This window comes from Ranitomeya imitator, chromosome 1 (assembly GCF_032444005.1).
Source record: "Ranitomeya imitator isolate aRanImi1 chromosome 1, aRanImi1.pri, whole genome shotgun sequence".
NCBI classification, from domain to species: domain Eukaryota; kingdom Metazoa; phylum Chordata; class Amphibia; order Anura; family Dendrobatidae; genus Ranitomeya; species Ranitomeya imitator.
The window spans coordinates 547,538,833-547,558,746 of record NC_091282.1 but is presented as its reverse complement, the minus strand read 5'-3'; the positions used below and the strand labels follow the sequence as shown (position 1 = coordinate 547,558,746).

At 43.0% G+C, this 19,914-nt stretch overlaps 1 protein-coding gene across 1 annotated transcript in view; it reads left to right on the top strand.

Annotated features, from left to right (window-relative positions):
* The window catches only part of ANO8 (anoctamin 8), a 128,569-nt gene extending 124,573 nt beyond the window's left edge, over positions 1-3,996 (top strand). Inside the window, exons 16-17 of the mRNA XM_069767686.1 lie at positions 585-695; positions 3,042-3,996. Coding sequence (XP_069623787.1) covers positions 585-695; positions 3,042-3,689 — 759 coding nt within the window. The 3' untranslated portion in view covers positions 3,690-3,996. The remainder of the gene's footprint in view (positions 1-584; positions 696-3,041) is intronic.
* Positions 3,997-19,914: the final 15,918 nt, after the last annotated feature.

Sequence of the window (19,914 nt, the reverse complement as noted above, 5' to 3'; positions counted from 1 at the left end):
TTCACAGAAGCACTCCCACTAAGTTTTTATTCCTGAATTGTGTGTATGTGCATGTAATATAGTGTGAGTGTACTAATATACTCGCCTCCTGCTACTCTCTCTGGTGTCCAGGGCCGTTGTTCTCTGCTTCTCCGTGACATCATCGTTCTTCACACTATATGTGTGAGTTGGCAGTCTCTATTATAATGTAAGTTTGTGGAGCCTTATTCTGATGCTCTATAGACTTATGTGGTAACGTGTGACTTGGACACTCTGCAGAGAGATGCGTCACTGACAAGAGAACAACGGGGCTGGATACCGGTGAGAGCAGCAGTAGGCCAGTCTGGTAGTACACTTACTCTGGACTAGAGTCACATACACACATTTTATGAATAAAAAATGTATTGGGAGTGCTTCTTTAACTGTATTTGCATCCTGAGGACGCAGATACAGCTGAGATCGAGACGCAGATGGGGGGAGGATGTGATGCCCTTCATCTCTGAGCTTTCTCAATTAAGTCCCAAGTCAGCCATTTGGTCTGTAAATTGATATCAAACACCCCATTAAACCTGTTGAAATTCTGTTGCTTTGTTTCAATTTTTCAGCATTTTGCACTGCTTCTAAAGTATATAATACATGTGGTGATCCCAGACATTCCTGGGTGGGTGGCTGAAGAGATGGCAAAGCTGGAATACCAAAGGCGAGAAGCATTTAAGGTACAAATATAGAGCTCTTAATATTATCATCATCATCATTCATCCATCATCATTTTTCCGTCCATTAATGTCTGACAGATGTGGGTACAACTTTTGTGACCTCCACCTATTTTCAGAATGGGGCTCCATCTTCCACCACCATGGATGGGGGTGGAGGCTACACATACGCAGCTTTCTCCATTACTTCTATGAAAGGTCTCAAAAATTAACATGTCTGTCATTTGTGCTGCTAAGTTTTCATACAATGAATGTCAGTATTGACTTGTCTGTTACCTACTAGTGATGAGTGAACGTGCTCGGATAACATGCTATGAGCACGCCCAAGATCCTCGGATAGCATGTCATCAGAGCACGTTCGCAAAACCCTATTACCTGCTAGTGATAAGTGAACATGCTTTTCTGATAAGGTGTGCTAACCGAGTGACTTCGGCGTGCTCGAATAATATGTTTGAGTCCCCACTGTTGCATGTCTCACTGCTCTTCGACAGTCACAACACATGCAACGATTGGCTTTTTGTCATAGAGCCGCAGGGACTCGAACATATTGGAGCACGCCAAAGACACTCAGTTAGCCCCCGAGCTTGCTCCAATAACACCTTATCCCAGCACGTTCACTCATCACTATTACCCACCTATAAAGACTGCAGACCAAGTCAACCAGTTTCTCCCCACGTATATTCTAATCATAGGAATAACTTTTACATACCTGAAGTTTCCCATTACCATTCTCCCTTAAATTACAGTTATCTCTGTGCTGTGATGAAAATCAGCTCTCTGTGCAGAGAACACTAGACTGTGGTACTCATATATGTTTTCTAGGTCCACTCTAAGGCCTCTTTCACACTTCCGTCGGTACGGGTCCGTCGCAATGCGTCGGGCCGACGGACGTTGTGAAAGTTTTGCACGACGTGGGCAGCGGATGCAGTTTTTCGACGCATCCGCTGCCCATTCTGCTGTCTGGGGAGGAGGGGCGCAGTTCCAGCTGCGCATGCGCAGTCGAAAATGGCGGATGCGACAGACAAAAAAAAGTCACATTGAACTCTTTTTTTGTGACGACGGTCCGCCAAAACACGACGGATCCTGCGCACGACGGATGAAATGGATGGCCATCCGTCACGATCCGTCGCTAATACAAGTCTATGGGCAAAAAAAACGCATCCTGCGAGCACATTTGCAGGATCCGTTTTTTACCCAAAACGGCGGATTGCAACGGACGCCAAAAGGCGGAAGTGTGAAAGAGGCCTTAGGCTACTTTCACACTTGCGTTTTCTTAATCCGTCGCAATCTGTCGCAGGATGTGTTTTTTGCCCATAGACTTGTATTAGCGACGGATCGTGACGGATGGCCACACGTCGCGTCCGTCGTGCGATGGATCCGTCGTGTTTTGGCGGACCGTCGCCGCAAAAAAAAAGTTCAATGTAATGTTTTTTTGTCCGTCGCATCTGCCATTTTCTACCGCGCATGCGCGGCCAAAACTCCGCTCCCTCCTCCCCGGACTTCAGAATGGGCAGCAGATGCGTTGAAAAACTGCATCTGCTGCCCACGTCGTGCACAAGTTTCACAACGTGCGTAGCGACGGACCCGTACCGACGCAAGTGTGAAAGTAGCTAGGCGTCTTTCACACTTCCGTCTTTTTGCTCCTGTCAAAATCCGTCGTTTTGTTTTTTCTCATAGACATGTATTAGCGACGTTTCATCCGTCGTGCGCAGGATCCGTCGTAAAATCGATGTCCGTCGGGCGGAGGAAACCACATAGAAACGTTTTTTCTATACGTCAGAAAATTGGCCAGCGACGGATCTTGCGCGGTCCGTCATTGGCTATAATGGAAGTCTATGGACACAGGATCCGTCTCTGGCTGTCACAAACAGGAATCCAGTGACGGATCCCGTTTTTTTAATCTGAGCATGCCTGGAGAGATCTTCCAGTATGGGGAAATATCTCTCTCTCTCTCGCCTCTCTCGCTCGCTAGTTCACTCACTCACTCACTCACTCACTCTCTGTCACACTCTCTCTCACACTCTCTCTCTCTCTCTCTCTCTCTCACTCTCTCACTCTCTCTCTCTCTCGTATTTGGTTCCTTGAAATTCAGGCAACACCTCATTCGACGGATCTGTCAAAAAAACGGATCCAGTGCATCCGTTTTTTGCAATCCGCACTGGATCCGTCTTTTTGTGACTGATTGTAAAAAACAGAAGTGTGAAAGAGGCCTTAATAATCCAGTACACAAATCATCTACAAACGCAGTGGCTACCAAACACTTGCTGACAAGTCCATCAGTAATGCATAGCTTTACTGTCTTTCACTAGTTTTACATGGTGCGTTAAGTATTTCTTTCATTCTGAACAGAAACATGAACGTCAGGCCCAGCATCGGTATCAGCAGCAGCAGCGCAGGAAGCGAGAGGAAGAAGAGAGACAACGTCATGCTGATTATCATGCACGAAAAGAACGTGAGCGAGGGGGAGAGGAGGGAAGATCTGGTCAGGACTCTCAAACACATGAGAAGAACTCGAGTAAAACTAAGCCATGTGGTTCCCAAGGAGGGAACACTCATGACAAACCGAAGAGGCCCAGCTCCCTGCTGGCCAGCAATAATGTGCTCAAGCTCAAGCAAATTATACCCCTGCAAAGTAAATTCTTGTCAGGGACCAATGCCAAATCCCCACAGTCTCCTCCAGGTGGAGATACCAAAATACCTAGCTTCCTGAGCTTCAAGTTTTTGAAGTCTCCCGAGACACGTAGAGAGGCAGCACCAGAAAGAGCCCATTCTCCAACCAAACCTTTCCATCCTGGGAAGCTATTTAACTTTGGTAAAGGGGAAGGGCAAATGGGAGGCAATGGTTTGGGAACACCAATTTCAATGCAGCCTCGTGGAGCTACAGCTGTAATAGCCTCAGCAGATGGGACAGTTCCTGGAAAGTCTCAGCTAAACGGAGTAACAGAAGACATGCCTGTGGATGACACAGATGACCAGGGGAGGGCACATAAACAGTGAGCTCCTTTGACCTTATAACTGCCTTCATCCCTATAACAATATAAGGGCATGGAAGCACTGCAGGAGGTGGGTTACCCTTCTGAAAATGTCTCGAGGGCTTATCAGAGAAGATTCTAATGGTCTGGAGATGCCATCTTGTATAATGAGCTACACTGGTGCAATATGCTATAGCCACATGCGCCACCTAATGACACAAGGTGCTGCATTGTGTGATGCTGAGTATCACTATACACTTCCAGCCTTACTGGATAAAGAACTTTACTGTGTTATGATGCTGAGTATCCATATACACTTCCATCATGTTGAACGAGCAGATTTCATTATTCCGTCATACTGCGTGCACAATGATGATGAGTTTTCTCATCATGATGTCACAGTGAACACAGTACACAGTATAATACATCCAATACATAACTAAGCCCATAATAGTGAAATTCTGAGGTGTATAATGACGCAGAGTGAATCTTTACCGAACATTTCCTACTGGTCAGATACAGAACTAAGCTCCTGCTGCATGGCAATGGTTATGGAAGGCAGAAGGGGCATAAGAGGTATTGCAGCTGGTCTCCTCTCCTGCGGTGCCTTATTGCAGGCCAATCTGGCTTTGGAGAGGATTGACCGTGTCACTACAGCTACGTCTCGCCACTTCTCTATGTAATACCTATGCTACCTTTTTCAATCCTATAGCTCATTTGCTGACCTAGAGGCCATATGTACATTTTAGTAAAAAAAAAATCCAACCATAAGTATGTAACATGTATATGTATCGGTTCTATCATTTCACCATATGTCAGTCATAGGATGGGTGAAAGGCAAGAACTATACAGTGAGCGAGGGGGGTCTACAGCTCCCCCATACTGCACTTTTTCTTTTGTTATGTGATGGTTTCAGTCAGACAAATCTTGTGTAACTCATCTGGCGACACTTACAAAACAGGAAGCAATTTTGCTTTTCATACTTCCTGTTCTGTACTGGAACAATGTGCTGCTCTTTGCTCATAAGTGTATCCCATACTGAACGTTGGTACTTTGTAGTATTTATCTTCCAAGGGTGGAAACTGGATCTGCAAGAATTTGTAATGCAGACATTGAGACAAGCGATTCTCACTATTGCCCTGCTTCCACGTTATCTGAGTCATGTTAGTTTGTCCTTCCATTGAAACATGCAATCAAACTGTAGGAGGCAGCAAGTCGATGAACGTCACATAGATATTAGTCATGGGGAGCATTCTGTAAATTAAAGCTGAGGCTAATAACTTGTTTCTGTAAAAGACCTTGTCACGTTATCATCTACTTTTATTCTTGACATTTTAGCAAAATGCCAAAAACCATTGCACTTTTCCAATCCAGCCTTGTATTGTCATTAAAGCAATATTGCTCTGAGTGTTACTCCTGCTGGCATAGACATGGCACTCATGCTGCATTCCTGACACATGAAGGAATAAGAACACAACTGGGAAAGTGGATCATTCATCAGATTTGCCTTAATGTTTTGCTGTTGTCACGTACATCAGTAAAGGGTTTCGATTGTCTCTTAATAGCCACTTTTCAGATATGCGATATCTATTGCAATTGGGGTGTTCCCAATTTTCCCCAAAAGACAGAAGTCAAGGGAAAGAAGGTTTGAGCAATTTGTATTTCAGCATGTGCAATTCTTTGTTCTCTTAGGAAATAATCATTTGTCAATGGGTTTGTTCTCGCCTTTCCTTTGAGAACACTCGCACGCTTAGCCGAGCCATAGTTTGCATATGTATAGGGGAATGGCTGACCGTTACCTAAGGTGTATGACCACCTTAACCATATGTTTGTTGCACCATTCATCTGCAGGGGTGTTGGTATTACTTCACTAATCCCAGGACATGAGTAATGTGCGTCTTAACGGAAACACTGTATTACATAACCATGGGGAGGATATAGAAATTGGGCTTTCCAAAATTGAAAGACCTCGTTCACATGTTCAGTATTTGTTGAGTTTTTTACCTCCGTATTTGTAAGCCAAAACCAGGAGTGGAACAGATAGAGGAAAAGTATAATAGAAACATCTGCACCACTTCTGTATTATCACCCACTCCTGGTTTTGGCTTACACATACTGAGGTAAAATACTCATCAAATACTCAACGCGTGAACGTGGCCTAAAAGTGAGTTCACATACCACCAAGGTGCAGAGTTTTCAGTTTGCATTCTTTTGTAGGGATAGAATGGATCTATATTTCACATCTACTCCTATTAGGAGAAATTACAGATCAGTTATGATCCATTTTGATAAATCCTATTTGTAATGGATCCATCTGGCTTCTAAATTATGTTGAAAAGCTGGAGCCGGTGATCCTTGCAACACAGACGTATCCCAATTTTCTCTGCACTTGGCCACTGTTTTGTGTAACTTCCTATTTTAGGGATAGTATAAAATTACAACTGGCGCTCGCTCACATTAGCATATAAAAAATCATTCCCCTTCTCATCCAGAAAAGTGGCACGATTTTTTTTTCTCGCTTGTCATCTGTGCGTAGTCCGTACAATCCGTATTTTTACTCAGCAACTATTAATCTTTTACAGGACCATTTACAGTTTCCTGTGCTACAGAATTGTAATGCGTCCATAAAAATTGTATGCCATACTGATGCATGCAATTTTTTTTTTTCTCACACCGATCAGATTTCGGAGTGAAATCGCAGCTGAGAAAAAAAAATTGCAGATCTGCACGGCCTCATTGAATAACATTGGTCCGAGTGCAATACCTTTTCACGCATTGCACTCGTCCGAGCTTTACGCTAGTGTGAGCGAGCCCATAACATCAGATTGGGTGGTCTCCTGACAATCTCAATTTAGGACATGCTTTTATAATTCAAACATAGCAGTGGCTGTTTTCTCTAAATTGTGGTAAGATCTGGTCTGGAAAAGCCCTGGTCAGGTCATGGTGCCAGTGTTAAGTGAGGAGCCAGCTATAACACTGTATTGCGGGGTCCACCCTTGGTAATCTGAAGATATACATAAAAGAATAAGTAGAAATGTGCGTAAGTTATGGTAAGCTTGGCAGGTGACATATGAAAGAATTATGGTCTATGTGGAAAGAAATACTCCTGAAAATTGGCAAGTTTTGGTATGGTTTCTTTGTGTAGTTATATTGAAAAAAACCGTTTGTGGGAAAAAATAGATAATTTGCAAGTATCATTTAGTGCAGTGGATTTCCAAACGGTTGGAACATAAAAGTGGCAGCAAATTTAGCAGATTGTGCTATATCTTTCAATAGACGTGTTCTGTGTTTGGAGCATGGAGGTTCCAAAACTGTCATAAGACAAGTGGATCACTTCTTGTCATTGGAGCGGAGGCCTCATATTTAATTTCCAGGGCATATGTTTGATCTTTACATTTAGATCTGGAGATAATTGGGTGCAGGAATGAGATTCACTGAATTAAGTGGCTCATGCCACTTAATGAATTTGGCTAATTTTATCAGAGGCGTGCATATCGCCAGAAATGCTGGGCATATGCTAGTGTCTTAATAATAATAATATAATAATAATCTTTATTTTTATATAGCGCTAGCATATTCCACAGCGCTCTACAGTTTGCACACATTATCATCGCTGTCACCAATGGGGCTCACAATCTAAATTCCCTATCAGTATGTCTTTGGAATGTGGGAGGAAACTGGAATACCCGGAGGAAACCCACGCAAACACTGGGAGAACAATGTCTTATAGACTTTGTGTGCACAAACCTTAAAATCCAGTTGGATTGTCACAAAGTCTCTTCATTATCAGATTGTACTAGAAACTGCAGCCTAAGCCTAGCCCATTGCAGACATGTACTTTTTAGTGTGATACCCAAACATTTTGTGGTTTTATGGATTGGAACTTGGAGCACCATATGTTGATCTATGTTCAGTAGGACCAGAAAGTAAAGTTTCAGCTAATATTTCTAAGCTGCTGCACTCATTTTACAAGCTTGTGGGAATAAGGAGATACATTAGGACTTCATATTTTACATTCACTCTGGTAACATCTGGCTTTAACAATCTGCAGCTGAAAAATCTAATCCTAACTGAACGCCATTCTCTATTTTGCCATGAGTTCCCAGGTGGTAATATGCATGAAAAACCAGGAGATTTCATCCATACAGTATCCTTGCAGTGTCGGCAATGACATCAAAGTTACACTTTTACTGTGATCGAAAAAATCTTTTGTGTTTGGACTGTTATAGTCCCAAAATGTTATTGGCCTCCATGTGATATAACAATCCAGAACAAATCCAGATGTATAAGTAAAGTCTATCTTCAGGATTTGCTCTGTGCGGATCGACTTGCCAATAATCCTCAGAATAAAAAGGATGCGGCAGTAAGTTGGCACTGCTGCCACTGTGCAGAAAACTTCAGCCGCTATAAGTCCCCAAGTTTCACTGTGAACAGGATACCCTGAAGGGACCTCCAGCGCTCATTCTAAAGACCCCTTAGTGACACTAGACTAACAGTGGCCGGTGGCCTCAGAAACATGAATGTCGGGATAGTTAGAGATCTGACATGTCTGACTGTGGACTGACGATCATTTTTCTCCCTGAGATAAGCCGCCAGAGATGTCTGACAGAGGCTTTCTCATACAGAATACGGGACCGCTTAGTAGAGTGGGCGTTTGTGTATGAATAAGATGGGCAAGATATTAGGGGAATGATTGACTGGGAGGCTTTATGATCAACAAGAGCCTTGGTGGGATTGGACCTCCCATTTATCTTAATGTAAGCAATATGCCATAACCATACATTGGAGTACTTCTTTAAGCTAGCCATAAATGAAAAGATTTCCATTTGATCCAAAAATAGTTCTAATCTGTGGAATAATCAGGATACCTGATGGATCCATCCTGTACATGGAATATCATGTCTATAATTTCTCTTCTTGGAATTTTTTATGGCTCTGCAGACAAGTTTTGGGATGATATAATCACTATATTAGACCTATATATATTATCATATATTAGATCTTCAAGTGCATCCAGAAAGATATGGTGCTTCAGGGATGAGTGGCTCGTGTACCTGTATCCTAACGAGAAACTTTACTCCCCATTTGTTGTGTACTGGCAGCCATGGCAGTATGGATTGGCCGCAATTCTGATGATCGTTACGTCACGTATCTGAAAAAGTGTGCATAGAATTGTATGTCAGTAAGGCAGCAGATGGTCTAACCTGAGCATCGTGTAAATGCATTTACAGACTGTGAGTTATGTTATTTGTTGGGTAAGGGCAAATTAAGGCAGAAGTTCACATCTCTTTCCATTCCTGGAGCAGTGTAACGGCCCCTTTCTCAGGTTGGGTACCTATGGCACATCATGTGAATATGCTATGTGTCCCAGATGGGATAACCCCTAAAAAGCCTTCCGGAGCCCAATGACCAGAGTCCCACAGACCCAAGGAACCTGCTATTTAGGAATATATGTGCCACATGGCAGTGTAATGATGTACCCAAGCAAACCCATTCACAAGTGGTCTTGTTCCAGGACACAGCAGTGTGCATGCATATGTGTAGAGACTTAGGAGGAAAAAGGAGGCAATAAATAAGTATTTCTATAAGAATAATACATTGAAATAATTCTAAATATTATACATGAGGTAAGAATATTGAAAAAGGAGTAGATAAAAAAAATGCTGTGCTTTCCTGAATATATCTCAATAAATTTATGACATGCTTTGAAAATGCATTTTTTTGCTTAGTGTCATAAAGCAAAATAATGTGATGTGTATGTACAAAAATACTGTGATACAAAGAATATAGCGATGAAAAAATGTGCAAGGCAAAAGCATACAAGTATTGGGTAAAAAGCCCAACAGTCAGAACGTGCACAAAAGACTAATTCAGAAGTACGACATGATATATGATCATACAGTGAAACAAAAAGTGAAAATACAACTAGAAATAGAATACAGAATTTTAAAATATTTATAAAAAAAGTAAACAATTCGTATATATATAAAACTGTGCCAGCTTTCCATTTTACAGCAGATATCAGTGAATGGAAGCAAGGAGGGAGCTGCGGAGCTCCACATGATGCAGGCAGTCCCCATAACTCTACTTTTAGGTACAGATTAGGTTTAAGGATCCTTTACATGTTTTGGTTCGCCTAATCATTTTTCAAAAGAAGATGACTCAACTTTCATAAAATGCCAAGGGGGTAAAGTGGAATTAAGGGATTCTGACTCTTCATAGGGCTTGGGACAAGTAGTGAAGTCCTTGGAACTGATGAAACTCCGTCTTAGGCCGGGGTCACACTTGCGAGTGTGATGCAAGAAACTCGCACCAGTCTCACGCATCAATACCCGGCACTGCCGCCGGCACTAGGGACCGGAGCCTGCCACTGCATATATTTCTATGTAGCTGAACGCTCCGGTCCGAACCACCGGCGGCAGTGCCGGGTATTGATGCGAGAGACTCGCGTGAGTTTCTCGCATCACACTCGCAAGTGTGACCCCGGCCTTATGGTAGAGTTCGAGTCTTGATGATAGACCTGATTAACCTCATGTGTTAAGTTGCTTTGGTTGGTGAATCCCTGCTAAACTCTAAAGAGTTGGTTCCTATTTGACCCTGGCGGTCAGCAGTGATGCAGTGCTGTTGTGGCATTTCTCATGAATGGGTTATGTTTTCTGTGTTGTTACCTTTCAGTTGTGTCCATCTATCACCCCTACCAATTTCTATGACATGGCCTGTATGGCTTTCTTTTGTTTCTCCATCAGTCCCTGAAGCGGGCATGTGTTGTTAAAGGAAACCTGTCAGCAGGATTGTGCACAGTAAACTACAGACAGGGTTAGGTCGGCACTGTTATACTGATTATAATGATATGTTAATTGATGAAATCTGTCATGTGGTTGTTTATTCTTTATTTTCAGTTTTGAGTTAATAATATGCTCATGCTCCGAAGCGGCCTGTGGGGGGGTCTTCATGTGATGCTCTGATGCATGTGTATGGCTTATGGCGGGTCACTGATCCCTCACTGCCCCCTAGTTTTCTGAATACTGAACATTATATATATTTAAAAAATAAATCCCCTTCAGCAGGCTTCGTCAGCTGCGCTGCAGCATAATCTTATCTATAATGTGTATTTAATTATTGTTTTTAATGGTATACATAAATTTTTAAAATTAGAAAATCAGTCGGAAAATGGAGCCGGCCATGCCTGTGCAGTGACAGCTATTGGCGATCCAATAGCTGCCACTGTGCAGGCGGTGCCATCTTTCTAGAGAAAAAAAAATTGCCTACTTCAAGATGACGCCGCCTGTGCATTAGCATCTGTCAGATCACCGATAGATGTTACTGTTCGGGCGTGACCAGTGGAGACTTTTTTTTCTTCTCTCTAGCAAGCTGCTGCCGGCGCCATCTTGGAGGAGGCAATTTTTTTTTTCATTTATGTACTATCAAAAACAATAAATAAATACACTTTACACATGTGATCATGCTGCAGCGCCGCCACCGCCTGTCTGCAGAAGGGAATTTTAAACAACAACCACAAGACGGATGTCATCAACCAATATTGTAATCAGTATAACGGCGCCAACCTGACACTGTCTGTAGGTTACTGAGCACAGTCCTGCTGATAGGTTCCCTTTTATGTGGCCATTTCCTCCACAACTGTCTATAAATCCCTTGTATAGTAGGTACCTAATATTATGTGCTTGACTTTAAGCATAACTGATGCCTCCACCAACTTTACTAGAAGGTTTCTCTGTGTTCAGACTACAATGCAATTCAACTAAAAAGCAAACAATCTATGCAAGGAAAAAGTAATATTGTGTTCCTACTAAAACACATACAATTCTCCTAAAATGTTTGTTAAATCTTGGAACCATTTTGGGTTTCAATAAGTGTTGTGGTATCAACACAACTAAGGTGAATCATAAGGCCTTATTCAGACCTCCGTATTTCACGGATAGAACACATACCCATTATAGTGTATGGGGCTGTTCACATGTCCATGTTTTTTTGCATACCACGTGACCCAAAAAATAATCTCGGAGACCTCTCCGTATGCATCCATGAAAATCATGGAGCGCACACAACATCCATGTGATGCCCATGGTTAACATTGGAATGGATAGAAGCTTTGTCACTTATTTTTCTGTACTTGAATATCACTGATAAAACGGACACTGACCAAACAATGATGAGACTCAGATCCAAAATATTGATGACACTCGGACCATTATTTTTTTTTTTCCGCAAGTGAACAATCGTGGTCTGAATGAGGCCTGAGGCTGTGATCACAATGTGCTCATTTGGTGCAAATTATTTCCTTTATCCTTTTCTTTTTGCACAGAAGTGCCAAGTCTGCACATGTGAACAAGGCCAAAAAGTATTTCGTAGTCATATCAAAGTCTCATTTTGGCCTAGGTAAATCATGTCCTAAGTGACCGTGTGTACTAATAAATGTGTGACACTTACCAGAAATAAGCACTGGATCCGATTTGTATAAAATAAAAAAACAATCCTAAAGCATTCAGAATGTGGCGTGATTATTTCACCACTGTCCCTAGCAGCCGACTAGACAGTCCAGCTTGCTTCATAATGACATGTGCATCAAAAACGTGTCTCTTGGCAGGAAAAAATGCTGAAAAAAAAACAAAAAAACTTGTTTAGCTTAATCTCCATTTTATGGAAAATTAGATTGCATCAAGGAAGATCCCAACAGTCTCCCCTAACGTGTAATAAGCCACAGTGTGTGGAGTAGATCCCAATATTGGCATAAGCTAATGTCCTTGTTATTAGTACACATTGGTCCAAGGTGATAAGAAATAAACATGTTGTTGCCACAAAGTTTCAGACATAAGTGTATAATAAATGCAAGCTCATGAAAATCTGCGGCTGTGGACCGCCTCGGTGTTGATACGATTTCTTGTACTTGTGCAGTACTATGGACTTGGACACAAGGTGGCGCTGCATTTAAGATGCTAAGGTCCATGTAAAGAGGACTTAGAACTTTAATGAAATGACATCATAATCAGCAATTTAAGTAGAAAAGTTACAAATCTTCCATAAATGTTCTTTTTGCTGCAGCGACGCATTTGATTAACCTCTTCATTGGTCTTATTAAGCATTAGATACAGTTGATCAGATAACGAGCCTTTTCTCTACTATAGGCCTGCAGAGCTTTGCGTGATATCCCTTATACACCTCCATGGTGGAGACCCTAAACACATACTCAGCTTACCTTCTTTTAAAGAAACAGCCTGGGATAGGGGATATTTATTTCTTTAATTTATTTTCTCATATTTTTGTAAAATCAGCAGAAATGCAATAAAATTATATTTCAACAAACTTCCGTTTGTAATAGTTTTCTTTCTGGCCCCTGCTAAAGATACAACAGAACATCTGTGCAGAACCATTGTTTTGATGCTGCCTGAACTTGTGGTGAGTGCACGTGACACTCCGCAACATTTAAATTACAACACCAAGAAGGAAAAAGTTGTGGAATTATAGAAGTTACAGGATGGATAGACATGTTAGTGATATGTAAGTGCAAAAAAATGGTCATTTAAAAAAATAGACATCTCCATATAGTCCGTATTGAGAATGAGCACCACCTGCAGAAATCCAGGCACTTACACACCTTGGCTGCTATCACTGAAGTTATTAATGGTTGCTGTGCTATTGTGAATGCACTTGGGGCACACAAATCATCAAGATCTACTGCTGGCAGCTCACTTTGCAATTGCCAACGACGCTCCATATGTATTCTATGGGAGACAAGTCTGAGACGCTGCAAGCAATGCTAGTACATCTAGGCCATGCTAAGAGTAGCACTAGCAACATGTTGGCTTGGCCTTGTCATGATAAAAAATGGCTACTGGGACACACACAATTTGCCGGACAACTGGTTCCATAATTGGTCTATTCTGCACTGCAAGTGAAATTGCACATCACAACTCATGCCCAATTTCAATGTTCAGTGATGTATGAAACGTATACGAGTTGGTTGAAGGTGGGTTTTCAACAACTACATAGGAGGAGAAAAAATGCAGATTACCACATATTCTGCTTTTAAAGCACCACGCTAGCTTTTTTATTTTACAGCTATAGAGGTGCTTCAAATCTAAGATCTCTGACCCTGGTCTCATATTAACAAGCTGTTGTCTACCTTCTATCCTTCCAGTGGATGAACCGGAGGTCACTTTTCAATGCAAATCTACGAAAGCCTCATTCTAGCTCTTATAGACTTGCATTGAGAGCTTGTGACCGTTACTTGTGGTCAGTCAGAAGTTGCGGTCACAGGATGGCACTTTGGGACCAAAGCGGCACCGATAAAAGGTGAAGACCCCGGCGGGTAAGTGTAATATTGCAGGCAAGGACCTCGGATTAGAAGCATCACTCCAGTGCTGAAGAAAAAAAAAACGAGTGGCGCTTCAAATCTGTTTTCTCCAGCAGCACTAATTTTGCATTCAACTAACAGCTGTCTTCTAGGTTACAGTGATTGACATCACTACGGCCAGTGATAGGCTGCTGATATCTAATCTCATACTAAATATAATCAGGCAACAGCTACAATTATATGGCCATACACAATAACATGGAGTGTCACACATCTAATCTCTAGGAAACCAAAATTGTCAGTGTAGGAACAGCAATCTGATATTCAAGTACTCTCTTGAGGTTCCCCAAAAGTCAGAAAAGGAATATCGGCAACATAAAGGAGCAGATACAAGCTAATGTATGTCGTTTGCTAACGTAGAAGAGTATTAACGTTTTTTCACACCGCTTTCGCTGCATTATTACTGCGGCCATTGATAAGAAAGAATATTCAAAGGCCTTGTTCACACAGATACAGTGTTAGTCAACGGTACATATTTTCAGCCAAAGAACGGTAACGGCTCCTATCACTAACTGTATGTAGGTTTGAAGACTTGTCATTCTGTTTTATGAATTAAAAGTGCAGATTTTCACTGAACTGCATAGATTATGGAACAGAATTGTCATGGAGGGGACATATGTAAGGCTAGTAGAACCCCTTCAACTCAATATTGACAGATGGATGATGCTATCCATGCCATGTTTCATCTCTATAGACAAGTAAAATCGCAATAAGAAACATGCTGACAATATCTACCACCTGGGTTCTCCAGGGGCAAAGATTTCCTGTAAGTTGGGGATCTCATGCAATTCTAACAGACCTAGCACATCCAACAACCAGCCACCATATGAGCTCACCAAAGGAAGGCACCATATATACTAGTGTATGAGCCGAGGCACCTAATTATGAAAAACAAGGAAAACTTATTGACTCGAGTATAATCTGGGTATTCTTGTATGCATGGCTCCTTAACCCCATTCTTGTATGCATGGCTCCTTATCCCCATCCTTGTATGCATGGCTCCTTAACCCCATTCTTGTATACATGGCTCCTTATCCCCATCCTTGTATGCATTTTCCTCATCCCTATCTTTGTATGCATGGCCCCCATGAGATAAGCATTAAAAAAAAACAACATCCTACTTACCTTCCCTGCGCACCCTCGCTGCACCTTGTTTCGGTGCCTGCAGCTCTAGTAGCTGAGCGATCACGTGTCCCCACTCATTTAGGTAATGAATATTCACTCAATGGGAGTGGAGAGAGGGGAATATTCATAACTTTTAAGTAGCACAAACCTGGCAGCTGTAGGAGGCGGCTGCTGCAGCTGACACTGTGCTCGCTATAAGAAAAATGAATATTCATTTCTCTTTAGCAGTGGGCACAGGAATTAGCCGCAGCAGCCAGCTCCTGCCTCCTATGACCCGCTACTCCACGGCTCCCTGTCCCCCGCTGTCTTCTGGGACAATAAATCGAGTATAAGCCAAGGGGGGCGTTTTCAGCACACAAAAAATGCGTGGAAATCTCGGCTTATACATGAGTGTGAAACTAAGATCAAAACTAAAGGGCTTCATTTGGTGCTTGTGACTCCATCGTGTTGTTTACGAGAAATTCTGTTATTTAATTAGGCAAAAGTTCATAGCTGTTATAAAGCCACATTGTTCCAGCCTGGACAAGATATGAGACTGAGGGTGTATTGTTCTGCGATACCTTTGCACACAAGCTGTTATGTTTTTTTCCTATGCCACGTAGACACGGCCATATATGTACTTTCCAGTTTTTCTGTATTCTTATAGGTTAAGTGCTGCAAGTGTGTTTTTATACTATTGGTTGAAGTATAGCTTGCTAAAATCATAAAAGAAGTGACATAATAAACGGGGGTTAGAGAGCTGCCTTTGATACTCCCAAACAGAGATATGTCTCTGTCTGGTCATTCTCAGTTTCCGGCAACGCCCTGTGGATTAATTTGGAAATCACTGGGTCAACTGTGAAGGGTCACTTCAGATCCTCCCCCAACATGAGTATAAACGTATGTGGGTGGGCGTAACCATGATCTAATAAAATGCAGAATTTGGGTTTGGTTATTTGTCAATCCTGGAAGGTACAGCTTGCTGTAGTTCTGTCCATTTTCCTAGAGTACACCCTCCACTAAGCTTGGGGCCATTTCCATGACACAGATTTATTCATTTTCTTTTGTTATCCCTTTTATCTTATGTAGTTGTATATACCATATTGTTTTGTTCTAATTTATCATTTTTATATAAACACTGCCTACCTTTTTGGATTAAATACACTGCTCAAAAAAATAAATGGAACACTTAAACAACAGAATGTAACTCCAAGTAAATCAAACTTCTGTGAAATCAAACTGTCCACTTTGGAAGCAACATGGACAATCAATTTCACATGTTGTGCAAATGGAATAGAAAACAGATGGAAATTCCTGGCAATTATCAAGACAATAAAGGAGTGGTTCTGCAGGTGGGGACCACAGACCACATCTCAGTACCAATGCTTTCTGGCTGATGTTTTGGTCACTTTTGAATGTTGGTTGTGCTTTCACACGTGGTAGCATGAGACGTACTCTGCATCCCACACAAGTGGCTCAGGTAGTGCAGCTCATCCAGGATGGCACATCAATGCGAGCTGTGGCAAGAAGGTTTACTGTGTCTGTCAGTTTTAGTGTCCAGAGGCTGGAGGCGCTACCAGGAGACAGGCCAGTACACCAGGAGATGTGGAGGGGGCATAGGAGGGCAGCAACCCAGCAGCAGGACCGCTACCTGCCTTTGTGCAAGGAGGAACAGGAGCACTGCCAGAGCCCTGCAAAATTACCTCCAGCAGGCCACACATGTGCATGTGTCTGCACAAACTGTTAAAAACCGACTCCATGAGGATGGTCTGAGTGCCCAACGACCACAGATGGGGGTTGTGCTCACAGCCCTACACCGTGCAGTACGATTGGCATTTGCCACAGAATATCAGGATTGGCAAGTTCTCCACTGGTGTCCTGTGCTCTTCACAGATGAAAGCAGGTTCACACTGAGCACGTGACAGACGTGACAGAGTCTGGAGACTCCGTGGAGAGTGATCTGCCTGCAACATCCTTCAGCATGGCCGGTTTGGCAGTGGGTCAGTAATGGTGTGGGGTGGCATTTCTTTGGAGGGCCGCACAGCCCTCCATGTGCTCGCCATCCAGGATGGCACATCAATGCGAGCTGTGGCAAGAAGAGTAGCTGTGTCTGTTAGCAGTGTCCAGAGCAGACACCAGGAGATGTGGAGGGGGCTGATGGAGGGCAACAACCCCTACCTCCTCCTTTGTGGAAAGAGCAGTGCCAGAGCCCTGTAAAATGACCTCCAGCAGGCCACTAACATCCATCTGTCTTCTTAAACTGTCTGAAAAAGACTCCATTAGGACCCAAAATCCAAAAATGGGTATTGAGCTTACAGCCCAACACCGTGCAGGGCAATTGACATTTGTCAGAAGACACCAAGATTGGCAGATTCAATATTGTGCACTGTATCCATTACAGATGAGAGCAGGTTCACACTGAGCATGTGACAGATGTGTCATGTGTCTGGAGATGCCATGGAGAATGTTCTCCTGCCTGCAACATCCTCCAGCATAACCGGTTTGGCAGTGGGTCAGTAATGGTATGGTGAGAAATTTCTTTGGAGGGCCACACAGATCTCCATGTGCTAGCCAGAGGTACCCTAACTGTTGTTAGGTACTGGGATGAGATCCTCAGACCCATTGTGAGACCATATGCAGGTGAACTAGGCCCTGGGTTCCTTCTGATGCATGACAATGCTAGGCCTCATGTGGCTGAAGTGTGTCAACAGTTCCTGCATGATGAAGGCACTGATGCTATGGACTGGCCTGCCTGTTCCCCAGAACTGAATCCAATTGAGCACATCTGGGACATCATGTCTTGTTCCATTCACCAACGCCATGTTGCACCACAGACAGTCCAGGAGTTGACTGATGCTTTAATCCAGGTCTGGAAGGAGTGCCCTTAGGAGAACATCTGCCGGCTCATCAGGAGCATGCCCAGGCGTTGTAGGGAGGTCATACAGGCACATGGAGCCAACACACACTACTATCATTTCCTTGTTTTGAGGCATTTCCACTGAAGTTGGATCAGCCTGTAATTTGATTTCCACTTTGATTTTGAGTATCATTTCAAATCCAGACCTCCATGGGATATTCATTTTGATTCACATTTATCATTTTTATGTTTTATTGCCCTCAACGCATTCCACTATATAATGAATAAACATGTGAAACAGGAATATTTCATTCAGTGAAATCTAAGATGTGGTATTTCAGTGTTCCCTTTACTTTTTTGAGCAGTATATGTGTGTGTATATAAATATATATATCTACTATATAATTGTTTAAGGGTGACTTCCGTCTTTCTGTCCTTCTATCTGTCTGTCACGGATATTCATTGGTCGTGGCCTCTGTCTGTCATGGAATCCAAGTCGCTGATTGGTCGTGGCAAAACGCCCATGACCATTGCCACGACCAATCAGCGACGGCCACAGTCCGGTGGCAATATGGCCGCTCTTTCCTCCCCGCAGTCAGTGCCCGCTCCATACTCCCATCCAGTTATCCAGTCAGCCCTCACACAGGGTTGATGCCAGCGTTACCAGAGCGCGGTGTAACGCACTCCGGTTACGCAGCCATTAACCCTGTGTGACCAACTTTTTACTATTGATGCTGCATATGCAGCATCAATAGTAAAACGATCTAATGTAAAAAATAATAATAAAAAAAGGTTATTCTCACCCTCCGATGTGCGTGCTGTCCTCGGCAGTGCAAGCGGCAGGTTCCGGTTCCAAAGATGCTATGCGAGAAGGACCTTCCATAACGTCACGGTCATGTGACCGTGACGTCATTACAGGTCCTGCGCTCATACCAACCCTGGGACCGGAAGCTGCCGCGTGCACCGCACACAGGCAACAGGACTACAAAGGGCCTTCAGAGGGTGAGTATATGTTTCTTTTTTATTTTTAAACCTGTTGAAGCAATGAAGCAATACCAGCAAGCAAAAAAGAAAAGGGCACACAGCAACAAGTGACAGCAAAAAGTACAGCCAAGAAGCAACGAAGAGTGGTGGTGGTGGGAGACTCACTACTGAGAGGCACCGAAGCAGCCATCTGCAGACCGGACATAATTGCAAGAGAAGTATGCTGCCTTCCAGGTGCGATGATCAAGGATGTGACCGATAGGATACCAAAGCTCTTCAGCTCCAAGGACGTCCACCCATTTCTTCTGATACATGTTGGCACCAATGACACGGCAAGGAAGGACCTACCGACAATCTGCAAGGACTTTGAAGAGTTGGGGAAGAAAGTAAAGGAACTGGATGCACAGGTAGTTTTTTCTTCTATCCTTCCAGTAGACGGGCATGGCACCAGGAGATGGAACAGGATCCTTGATGCAAACAACTGGCTAAGACGATGGTGCAGGCAACAAGGATTCGGATTCCTGGACCACGGTGTGAATTACTTGTACGATGGACTCCTCGCCAGAGACGGACTACACCTCAACAAACCTGGGAAACACACATTCGCCAGAAGACTCGCTACACTCATCAGGAGGGCGTTAAACTAGAAGAAGAGGGGACGGGAAGAAAAACATTAGACTCGAACAAAGACGACCCAGGAAAACATACTCAGAAGGGAGGTAAGAACATTTCTAAAACAATCCACAGTGAGGAGATTGGAACAAAACAAAATCCTCTGAACTGCATGCTCGCAAACGCCAGAAGCCTGACAAACAAGATGGAAGAACTAGAAGCAGAAATATCTACAGGTAACTTTGACATAGTGGGAATAACCGAGACATGGTTAGATGAAAGCTATGACTGGGCAGTTAACTTACAGGGTTACAGTCTGTT